This window comes from Spodoptera frugiperda, chromosome 2 (genome assembly GCF_023101765.2).
Source record: "Spodoptera frugiperda isolate SF20-4 chromosome 2, AGI-APGP_CSIRO_Sfru_2.0, whole genome shotgun sequence".
NCBI classification, from domain to species: domain Eukaryota; kingdom Metazoa; phylum Arthropoda; class Insecta; order Lepidoptera; family Noctuidae; genus Spodoptera; species Spodoptera frugiperda.
In genome coordinates, this window is record NC_064213.1 from 10,891,199 (window position 1) to 10,903,918 (window position 12,720).

At 41.6% G+C, this 12,720-nt stretch overlaps 1 protein-coding gene across 11 annotated transcripts in view; it reads right to left on the minus strand.

The window, feature by feature from the left end:
* LOC118269201 (histone deacetylase 4) overlaps positions 1–12,720 on the minus strand; it is a 69,855-nt gene that overhangs the window by 46,868 nt on the left and 10,267 nt on the right. Inside the window, exon 1 of one of the 11 annotated variants that reach the window (XM_050699131.1) lies at positions 6,483–6,878. The exons of 9 other annotated variants lie outside the window; for them this stretch is intronic. In XM_050699131.1, the coding sequence (XP_050555088.1) occupies positions 6,483–6,513 (31 nt within the window). In that variant the 5' untranslated portion in view covers positions 6,514–6,878. Of the gene's footprint in view, positions 1–6,482; positions 6,879–12,720 lie in introns of those variants that run through there. One more of the 11 variants, XM_050699112.1, reaches the window with a different exon arrangement.

The window sequence follows — 12,720 nt, forward strand, 5'->3', positions numbered from 1 at the left end:
TAGGACAATTTATTTATTTAATTTATACTTTTTGTACATTTAAACAATGGTGGACTTAATGCCAATTTGGCATTCTCTAACAGTTAACCATAGTAGGTGTAAAATTTTTAAGTTAAGTTTATGATAATATTTCTGCAGTGATCAGTTTCTTGGCGTGTTTGTGGAAATTTCGAGAATGTTTTGCTTACCTATATAAACGCCATTGTAAGAAACTATATTCATTTCCTCCATGAATCAAATAATTTATTTCAACTTTTTTGTCTCGAGATCCTTTAACCATTTAAGGAAATCGATTAACATAAGTGTATTCATGACATTTGAGTGAATATAATCGAATGTCATGTAAAATCAGAAAATTTAATGATTGCATAAAATGAGCACATAACGAGTGGAGCAACACAATAAAACGTATAAATAGCGAACTAAGTGGTTCTCCCACAAACGTCGCGGATTATATTAGCATGCGCGTGGGCAACTGCAGGTAACTATTTTAGTTAAAACTTACAAGTTAATTCCAGTATATAACTGGTAACGAGCGGAGTTCCTTGTTTGCTGGGATAAATAGGAGTTGGAAATAAAAGTTAGTTGAGGCGTTATAAGTGCGCGGCCTTTCGGGGAGGAGAATTGGGAAGGGGGGTAATTGGGCCTCCGGTAACCTCACTTACACTATAGAACATTACGCAAGGTTTGTTTCACTTCGGTTTTCTGAGAAGCCGTGGTACCACTCCGGTCGAGCCGGCGAATTCGTGCCGAAGCACTCCTACACTTAATATATATTAGTGTCCAATTTAATATAGGATCCGTCTTTTTTTATTTTATTATGCCGTTGTAGGTAGCTACTAAAATATTTTAAGTATTTTTTCTTCGCAGCTAATTAAGCGATTAAAAGCTGTTACGATTGGCTTTCTTCCAAAAAATGCGTTTCCTTTTATTACATGAAAAACCTAAATCGCCGACAATTACAGTATTAACAAAACAATTACTGAGACTATCTGAGAGAATAACTATAAAAAAATATACACAATATACTCGAATTGAGAGCCTCTTCCTTTATTTTGAAGTCAGATAACAAAGAAATTTTAAACAATATTTAAATGTTTAGTTTCAGAAATCATTAGCCTTCTACGACCATTTTTATATAAATCGAATTCAAAAACTACTTCCTAAATAAATCAAACAAATATTAATTCGTTTAGTGAAACAGCAATACCTAACGTCTTTATTAAAATAATGACGCACCACAGACAATAAATCTGTGATGCACGCCATGTTTTCGTGTTCGCGCCAAACTTTAGAAGCGGATGTTGTGTCTTCAACTCCTGAATGAATTGACTACCAAACCAGATGATGCACACACACATACACAACAAATTAAATAACATGTTAAACGTGCATGCGCGTGCGCACTGCGTGTTAGGAAACTAATTCGGCAGGTGACATTAGCTGTGATTCATTCCTTTGGGAAATCCCAACATAAAATAGGGTTGACAACTAGATCTTTTTTACTTTTTCATCTATGAACAATTACGAATGTAGAATTATAATTTATTTGACATTTTCACTCCAATTCCATTTAGTGATCACAAACAATCGACTTAACACTTGTTTTTTTACAAAACAGCACTTGGCCCGACTATCAATTATTATGAACACAAGCCAACGCAGCGACTCAAATCTAGGGTACAAGTATTGGAGTGACTATTTCGGCAGTTGACATTAGCGCTATGAGTCACTCCTCTGGGAAATCCCGGTAGTAAACAGGGCTGCCGGCTGTGTAACCTACATTTACAACACATTTAGAGGCTAATAGCTTTTACAGTGAACCGAGGCAACTTCTACCAAGCAAATCACAATAGAAGCTCATAGAAAAGTTTCTGTTACATAAAATATTTCAGTATAACAGAAAATACACCTAATATAATAAAATGGTGTTTATTTTGCTAAATTGCACCAATCTATGAAATATGCACAACCCTAGCAAACTTCGAATCAAAATCGTAAGAAAATAACACCGAAAGATAAACATTTGTCAACCCTGTTGTCAGACGACAGTAATTGCGCGCGCAGTGCGTCAATGCCCTAAATAAACCAAAAAGACCGCGGTTAACAAGCAACACTTTTCCGTATTTTCAACACAAGCTGACAGTTTCACTACCTAATAAAATCTACTAATCATTCAAGATCAGACAGAAAAGAAAAAGAAACTTCGATTGTTTAAATCCTGAAAAAAATATAGAAAAGTATTAAGTCAGCCAAATGTTTGTTTGGGTTGGAATCAAAAACAAAGAATCATATCACTGACAGAAGTAAAAGGATAATATAAATAATTGTGAATTATTAATGTGCTGGTTTGTGGAGCAAAGAGGCTGGCAGCCCTAGAGCGTCAGACGGTCATCACATCGTGCGTCAATGTCCTAAATACACGATCAGTTCGCGGTGAACTAGCCACTCTTCCGTGTTATGTGGAGCTTTCTTATAAATCAACTCGCGCTTCCAATAACTGGACCAACTGAATAACCTTTTCAATTCATTGTGTTCACGATTGGCAAGGGTCACTGCGTCTCGACTTGCCAAACCGCAAAACTTGGGCATTTCCGAAATATTTGGATTTCCCGCGTTTGGTTTTATTGGAAGCAGGTATTTTGTTATGTGATATTCCATTGTTTCTGTTAATTGTCGTGGAAGGTAGAACCTACGTTTGGCGCCAGTATAGTTAAGGAAGTAAGTAACTTTTCTTAAAATAACTCAGTCGAATTTATGTCACACCGTGCTGACGCAAAAGCAGTTAGAAAAGGCCATAGTAATTTAGATGACGTCATATTCATTCGTAATGTACAAGTGACGTATAATCAGGCTGGTGAATAGTTTATCCTTCCAAAAGTGTTAGAGGTGTGGACCAGGTGGGCAGTGGGCACGCGAGCTCGGTCACGCACGTACACGCCAATGACGTCAGGTTACTACTGCTAGTGACCAATAAGGATCACCTGTAGTGTCCCCATAGGTAGCGCGGATGTGACTCCGGCGTGACAATAGCACTTACACTTTGACTTAATTACACGATCCAAAGTATAGATTTATTACTAATAAGATAGTTAAAGTATGTTAACCCTAGCTGTCCTGGCAGATATGATTGTTCCCTTATCCACCTGCAATTATTCCAATGTTTTTTCTTATAAAACGATGGATCCAAATCGGTGCATCTGTTTCCGAGATTTGCGCTTAGCAACAGATTTAGGGATTGATTTTCACAACGGTTCTGTTTCAATGATATTATTGTCTTCTGCAATAATTCAGTTCGATCAGAATTGAGACGAATTAACAAATATTTGCTTATCACAATTATCAAAATGTAAGTATATGGTGGCAGTTACATTGAGGGCAAAAGTTACCATTTTATTAATGGGAGTGACGTCCAACACCGTCATCAGTGCTGACGTCAGCCATCATAATACTACATGTATTATAGGTATAGGTAACGATTTCGTCATTAATATTTCACTCACGCTCATTTTCGGATTTTCCATTTTGAATGTGGTTTTGACATTTGTAACAAACGCTACAAATTATTCACAGGTTAGCGAAAGTGTTTGTGAGAACGCTGACTAATATGGATACATACCTATTAATAGAATTTGAGCTGAACGAGTGTTTATTGTTGCTTTCTAAGATTTTTTGGTTTACCTTGTGTCTTAATTCTAGTGACAAGAAATCATATTCGTTGCAACGACGTTTAGTTAATATTTATTTCGATTCATAGTCTGGAACAGGTTTTGATGATAAAACAAAGAGCTTTCGAAGCTTTGTTCACGATTAAATCTACATGTAATACATATAGAAGATAATAACGGCATCATGTATTACAACTTATAAACATATCCTTGATACTATACACCATCTATATTTTATAGCCATTAAATATGTTGTGTATCCTGTCCCACGGAAGATTGTAACGAGAAAACGATACATGATATGTACATGTAATTGTAATTTATGGGTTTAGAAGTATGTTACGAATTAATTAAGATCTGACTACAAAAGTTCAGTGACTTGTAGTTTACGTGCTCATTTAAGGACTGTCATGTCATCCATGTATTATAAAATATGTAAGTTCTTAAAACAGGATTTGAGGTCGTTGACGAAAATCGTGAATAATAAAGGCCCCAAAATCGATCCTTGGGGTACTCCTGATACATACGATATAAAATGAACTAGGAACCAAAGAAATATGTTTACTAGCACTTTGGTAAAATGATGGCGACTTGGTAACACTTACTGAAGGCTTTGCTGTGGAGGTAATAATAAACGATGATGTGGTACCAGTGATACCATCACCTTGTCCTGTGATAGGCGTTGATAACGTGCAGTATCAGTATTTGTTACCTATCAATTAAACGAGTCAAAATCCATTAAGAATAAGAAGAATAAAGATAAAGTGATAAGAAGACGTAAATAAAAATATTTCGGTGATAATATTTGTATAATCAGTTAGGTATCCATGTGCTTGTACTTGAGACACGAGCGCTATCTGTTGTTACATCATGGACACAAAATAGCTGGAGATTAAAGCAGAAAAATATTAGTTTAAACAGAGTATCTCTTTATATGTCATTTTATATCAATGTAGTGTAGAGTAGCATTTCGTAATCCAGACACCCTAAGCCTAAATATGTATTCAAGCAGTCACAACCATTTCAGATAACGTTTAGAAGCTGAATAAACAATTGAAATCTTCAATATTCAATAGTCAAAATCATCAAAAGAGAGAGAAGATAAATCAGTTGGCAACAACGGCAATACTTGGGAACTTATCTAATAAACCGCCCACAACCAGATAGTGAAAGAATTCTTACAATAACAAGTATTAGATTTGATTGTGATAGGCAAAGGTCGTATATACGCGGCGTGGTATCTAAGAGACCTATGGACAGAAGCAGATAGAAACTAGCTCATGATGACGACGATGAAGTTAGTCATCAAGTTTCAAAACGGATATTTTTTAATGAATATGTTTATTTGTTAAATAAATGCCTGAACTGACATATCAGTCATAGTTGAACGATACACAGCATAGCAACAACAAAGATTATTAAGAAGACAGTTGTCTCGGCGACGAGCGCTGGCGGCCTGAAAGTCAAGGTGTCGGTGCAAACGTGTTGTGAACAAAATATACGTAGGCAAACACATTGATACCTAACTATCTTCTATGTAGGAAGATTTAGTAAAAGTTCTGCAAATCATTTTAATTTCTAAAGTAGTTTGACTTGACTGCAGATCTGCATAAAAAACTAACAAAACTATAATGGCGACTTGACAAAGACTATTTATTACCTTTTTATAAACATAAACAATTGTAATAAAGTTACATACTGCGATACCAGATGTCGCTACTAGTAATTCAACTACGAACTATTTGGTATTATTCTGTTATAATCAACAAAAACAAGGTGAATGCGCTAAGGTTTCCACAAGTCATCTTAGCATACAATTACTGACTATAGAAGTTTTATTTATAAAATGTATGGATGACTTCATCATTATAGTGATCGCAGTTGGTCGCATCCGGCCAAAACTTATAACTGCAATAAATACCTACGTGTATTTGTGAATCAATACAGCAATAATGTGATGAATGTACTGCTTAGAAGACTACGTACGATTAGTTTCAACAAGACAAGTAGCGACATCTGTCGTTTATAACAAAAACGACGAAGATAAATAATAACGTAGCGAGTACAAGGAGTAATGCGAGGAGGTGCCGGCGAAACTACAACATTTCAATAGGAGCAACGAACTCGTCGTGACATAACAAGCGTATCAACCTTGTCACGGGGAACACTCCGCTCGTAACTGCACGTAGTGCATACGTTGTAGGTGCAATTTTGCACATGCTGGATAAAATGAGTGCAATTTGAGTGTGCCGCTAAGGGTAAGGCTTTTGTTAGGCAGCAGATAATGTCTCCCGGCTGATGATGAAACAGATGATGGAAGTGTTTTAGCGGCCTAGCAAATGAACTGTAATGGCGAAAGAGTAAAGAGAGACAGAATAAATGGAATTGTTCAACGCGTACAGAAGGTATGGTTCCCAAGAAATAAGTTCGACATTTATCCTGCGGGAACTTCAATAACCAACGGAGATTAGAAGCAAACATATCGGGAAGCCACGACGCTACAACTGACTACAATCTGTGCAATACACATTACTCTACATCTACACATAGCAATAACGTAGCTAATACAAAAAATAAAAACAATAAACAACACACATTAACTTCATGTCCACAGTTAAGACAGACTGACCAATGACCGTACCACTAGTGTTAGCTACTACCACTAGCCACCACTAGCCAAAGTTGCCGCCTCATCTACGCAACTTTATTCAATTAAAACTCAGCCAAGCGGTTAATTGCTATTACATTACGATCAGGCTGTCTCACGTGAAAATGAACAACACTGAAAATGCTACTTCATGTTCAAAACTTTACCTTTTGCAACCGCAGTGGGATTGTCCGACATTTTAAAGTTTTCCTTCCAAACACTTATAGTTTATTCAACTACACTATACATCAACACGATTTCACTTTCATTAATGTTTACTACATTACTGTTTCAGATGATGTCCACACTATATTAATTGGCTATGATTAATCAAATAAATAATTTACATGACATACATTAGCATAGTTTGTGATTATTGGGTGCTACTGCCAAATGCGGACCACAAAATGTTTACAGTACCGCAGCAGTAGAGCGGATAGTACCGGGGGCTCGGTACGAGAACACGACAAGTCCTGCGTGCACGGCGTACAGTACAGTCATGCAGCAATGTGTTCGTAATACATGCAGGTGTGTCGGGCCGCAGGCGTTCGCTTGCCGCGGACAGCCGACTTCGACTGGAGGGTCCGCCTGCCGCCTGCCGCCTCACGCAGGGTGGGGGCCGCGCGGGGTGGGGACGCGGCCAGGAAGCACAGCCTCCGACCAATAATAATTATGTAAGTAAGGGTTGTTGCTATTTTTAGATCCAAGGCGCATACGTAACCAGTTTGTATGACCGAGTATATTGGGCTATAGGCTCAGCACAAATAGGTGCACAGTGCAGCAAGCGTTATATGTTTGCAATGTTTCTATTTGTGGAACTCCTAATGCAGTTTCTCTAGTTTCGCAAGTAGCAAGTTTAACCGAACGTGCCCTGGGCAGGTTTGAACTAGATCGCAGTTTGGTGGAACACTCGCGACTCGCCGATTTTCTCGTATCCAACAAGTAATTAAAGTTTAGAAAGCTTTTAGCGAACCTTGACGAAAGGTATTTGTTTTCAGGGTGAATAATGGTTCTTTGTGACGAAGATAGATGGTTCTCAATTTTCCAGCTGATTGGTTGCCAAACAGTGTCATGTTCAGGTTCAGCGTTACTCCGGCACGCCGCGCTGCTCGCGTACATCGCGTCTGGCAACACATGTGTCCGTGCCAGCGATAATTCTATTACTCAGACTTCTTAACTGCGTTATGTCCTAATGATCCGCCAGTTAATTAGTTTAATAACATCGGTGCAGCAACCTCCCCCCCCCCTCCGCTCGCTGCACCCTGCACCCGTGCTCGGGTTGCCCCACCCCTTACGTAACACTGACACACTTCCGGAGCCACTACGTTATTTATGTTGTTTACTACCTCCAAATAGCGACATTTAGTATTAAAGTAGAAAGTTTCGGATGGCAGCGAGTGCTGCGACTCTCGCATCGACAAACTACAGCTAACTACTGCAGTTTACAGTTGACAAACTGTTAGTTCTAGCGCGGAATTGCATTAGATTGTAGTAAACAAATTTCGATAGAGAAAGTAAAGACAATTCCTTGTTTGACATAAACCGATATCATCATCATCATCATCAGCCGAGAGACGTCCACTGCTGAACAAAGGCCTCCCCCTTGGTCCTCCACGTAGAACGACAAGCCGCCACCTGCATCCACTGGCTCCCCGCCACTCTGACGATGTCGTCGGTCCACCTAGTGGGAGGTCTGCCCACGCTGCGTCTTCCGGTCCGCGGTCGCCACTCAGTCACCTTCCTGGCCCAGCGGCCATCAGTCCTCCGAGCGACGTGGCCTGCCCATTGCCACTTCAGCCTGCATATTTTGAGAGCTATGTCTGTAACTCTTGTTCTTTGGCGAATTTCCATATTTCGGATTTTGTCGCGCAAAGATACTCCGAGCATAGCTCTCTCCATCGCGCGCTGGGCGACTCTGAGCCTTTCTAAAAGGCCAGCAGTTAGGGACCATGTCTCGGTACCGTACGTCATCACTGGCAACACACACTGGTTGTACATCCTGGTCTTCAGACACTGCGGGATTTTTGACGAGAAGACTTCATGCAACTTCCCAAATGCTGCCCATCCGAGTTGGATTCTTCGAGCGACCTCTTTCTCGAAGTTGGACCTACCTAGCTGGATGATCTGACCCAGGTATGTGTAGTGGTCTACAACTTCGAGTATATCGTTCCCAACGACAACCGGTATAGGTGCAACATGGACATTTGACATGATTTTCGTCTTGTCCATGTTCATTTTAAGGCCCACCTGTTGGGAAACGGTATTGAGGTCGCTGTGAATGGTGTTCAGCTCTTCCAGCGACTCTGCCATTACGACTATGTCATCGGCGAAACGGAGATGAGTGATGTATTCGCCATTAATGTTGATGCCGCGTCCGCTCCAGTCCAAGAGCTTAAAAACGTCCTCCAGTGCGTTCGTGAACAGTTTCGGAGATATAACGTCTCCCTGTCTCACGCCCTTCCGCAACTGGATTGGCCTCGTAGTCTCTTCCTGGAGTCGGATGCGCATGGTGGCGTTGTTATACAAACACTTCAAAACCTCGATGTATCTATAGTCGATGTGGCACCGCTGGAGAGACTGCAGCACCGCCCAGGTTTCGATTGAATCGAAGGCTTTCTCATAGTCCACAAACGCCAAGCATAGTGGCAAGTTATACTCCTCGGTCTTCTGTATAATCTGCCGCAGCGTATGAATGTGGTCTATGGTACTGAAACCTTTTCGGAATCCGGCTTGTTCGGGAGGCTGGAAGTCATCAAGCCTGCGTTCGAGACGGTTCGTGATGACCCTCGAAAACAGCTTATACACATGGCTCAGAAGTGAGATAGGTCTGTAGTTCTTTAGCAGACAGTTGTCGCCTTTTTTAAAGAACAGAACCACCACACTCCGTTGCCATGCTACCGGCGTGGTTCCCTCGAGTATGACGGAATTGAATAGCTTCTGGAGGACTAAAAGTATCGGTTTTCCACCCGCTCGCAGAAGTTCCGACGTGATTCCGTCATCGCCCGGCGCCTTGTTGTTTTTAAGCTGTTTGAGAGCCATCCTAATCTCGTACAGGCTGATGTCTGGGATATCCTCAGTGTAGTGCCGCGTCAGTTTAGCTCTTGGGTCCCGAGCTGTACCGACGATGGGTTGCCGTGTTGAGGTGTATAACTGTCCGTAAAACCTCTCGAGCTCTCCGAGGATCTCGGACTTCGACGAGATGACGCTGCCATCCTCGGTCTTCAGCCTCGTCATTTGGCTTTGCCCAACAGACGAATTCTTTGCGAAGACTTTTGAGCCCTTGTTTCGCTCAATTAAGTCTCTGACTCTTGCGGCGTTATAGGCCCGCAGGTCACGTCGCATGTATTTCGAGATTCGTCTATTGAGCTTGCCGTATTCAGACATATCGTCTGAAGACTGCAGCCTCATCTCGCTACGATCCTTAAGAAGTTTTAAGGTTCCGTCGGAGAGCTTTTGGGGCCTGTTTCGGCGGGGGTCTTGAAGAAGTCTGACCCCACTGCTCGGACAGTTTCCACCAACCCATTATTTATCTCGTCCACGTTTCCACAATCAGCTAGACACTGGAAGCGATTTTGCAGTTGGAGTTGGAACTGCTCGGGGTTTTGGATCTGGGCACGTCCAGGGCGGAGCGTGGACTTCACCAGGCGTGACCGCTCTAGTTTTACATTGATGTTCAGTGTGCCCCTGACAATACGGTGATCGCTACCGGTTTTCACCTTCGTTATCACAGAGACATCACTGAATATACGTCTTTCGGTCGCCATGATGAAGTCGATCTCATTTTTGGTAGAACTATCAGGGCTTATCCATGTCCACTTCTTGGCCGGTCGCTTCTGGAAGAAGGAGTTCATCAAATAGAGTCTCTCCCTCTCCATAAAGTCGACCAGCCGCTGGCCCCGATGGTTTCGCTGCCCATATCCAAATGGCCCTATTCTCAACTCATCGCTATTCCGTGTGCCCACCTTTGCATTGAAATCCCCCATCACAACGGTGAAGTGTGTTTCGGAGGAGTGTATGGCTTTTGAAATTTCCTCATACAGAGCCTCTACTTCGTCGTCACAATGTGTCGAGGTCGGCGCATATACCTGTATGACCTTCAGCGAATACCGGTTAGATATTCTGAGTATAAGGTACGCTACCCTGTTCGACACACTGTCGACCTCACACACGTTGTTGACGAGAGACTTGCGGACGAGAAATCCGACACCACCCTGGGATTTACGGTCTCCTTCCCGGAAGAAGAGCAAGTTGCCGGAATCTAGGATTATCGTATCCTGACCCTCTCTTCGGATTTCAGATAGTCCCAAGATGTCCCACCGCATTTTGCTCAATTCTTCCTCCAGCTCGACAATCTTCTCATCAGTCCGCAGTGTGCGGATGTTGTGCGTTGCCAGGGCCAAAGTTCGTCGGGGGTGGTAGCGCTTTCTCTGCCGGGGATTCTTAGCACCCCCTGCTCCGCCGTTACCTGATCCGCTACCTAGATCAGGAATAGCGGAGCTGCCGGGGACTGGGGGCCGTGTAATTTTGTTGTCGCTCATAGTGAAAGGGGGGGGGGGGGTTGCCATAATCCCCACGCTTGGCAGGCGGCTTGGGGATCGCAGTTAGGTCACCGATAAATTTTGAGAATGCTGCTGCCCATTCCTCGGTGGCTGGTCGCAGTTTTAGGACGTACCCGGGTCCCGGTGGTAAACCGATATAGTATGAAGAAATTAGTATAATTCATTAACAACTCAGTAATCAATCGGTAGTTGTTTGTGATGCAACAGTGAGCTACTTATTGGCAAGATGTCCCTGTCGCGTGGCCGGCAGCACGAGCCGCCCTCCTCCCTGGGGTGCCCACTGCCCAGACACCGCCGGGCAGACTAAAGGGAGAGTATCACTTGGATGGACAGACACTCTACCCAGCACTGATAATGTCGTGCAATAATGTTACGAAATCACTTCATTAAAGCTCTGTCTCTTAGGAGCAGGAAAACCACCTTTTAAGTGATGGAATGTTTGCATTGTTGAAATTAAATCAAAATTAAACTGAAAATGGAAAAGGTAAGGAACGTTTATCACCTTACCGAACAAATGAATAATCTAGGAAAAGTTGATAACTATGACATACACATAAACATTAGGAGGTAGAATAGTGATACTCAGTAAAATGTATCAAGCTTCCTCTCTCTGGTTTTCTTTCATTTCCCACACACAAGCTAGCTGGACTGCACAGCCATATAATTAACTTTTCTGCTGTCATAGTCTACTCAAAGACTACACATAGTAGTGAAATGTATAAAACCGCCAATTGTTGTTAAAATATAAATAGATAAAGATAACGAGAACGAAATCGTTACACGTCAACGGCTTTTTAAACAAATAATATTCGTGTATATCGTACGATAAGTCGTTGATTGTTTTTTAATAAGACTTTCCTCTTGTGTAACAGCAGATTTTTATACAATATCGCCACTGAGTAGGTATATCATACAAACTGATCAGTTTAATTTGTTAATACTATAAAATAGTGGTTAATTGTGAGTAATGGTTGAGTGTCGTCTGTCACGGACGGTGCACAAGTTTACAGATCCACGAACAATGTTCATGTCACGTCGCATTAGCGGCTGCACCACTGCCAAACCAATACTAATGGCACGGTCATCTGTGCTTACATCCCCTCAACTACTTCACCGTAGCTATTAATATCTCCCGAGATAAAAATGTTCTCAACTTGTTATTTCTTCGCTGAAGTTCAAGTTGTCTATTTTCGTCGACGGCCTTATAATTTCGTTAGCTAAGACTGAATAATTAAAAGAAACGAACAACAAGTTTGGAATAAACAGATCAATCTGGGGTATATTTAGTTCGACAAAGGGTATCCTTTCAGCAACAATCGGAGTGCCAATCAAGTTACGTGTTCGCGCAAAACTTTGTGTTTGCTCGGCATTCGGGCGGCGATCGGAACAGTGACATTATTACGAGTTACAACTGTTATAAAATACTGGTCGTTTGTTCGGTGCGACATTGTGGTTTATTTTCGAGCGGTTATAACTGCTGAAACGTTTTAATGAATGTTACGTGGATCGTCCCACGCTGTTGTATTTGTAAACTAATTGAAATGTATTTGTGTAACCACAACATTTACTATATTTTTCAAGAATTCATCTGATAAACGGTTAGGAGAGAGCGACGTCATCGCGACCTGTGCAACTGGAATAGACCAACATATCGTTAGATAACTTGGCAAAGAGGCTGGTGGTTGGACGCGAAGAGTCTAAAATCGAAGCGGTGTTTTATTGGTGAGACATAAGTCCAGTAATTGAAGTAAACAGGCAATTGATGAGGGCTAGTCCCTAGACAAATGGCATTTGAACACTAGTAGAGTCAGTAATTAGAAATGTAAGGGCGAGACCTAAGTTTCGA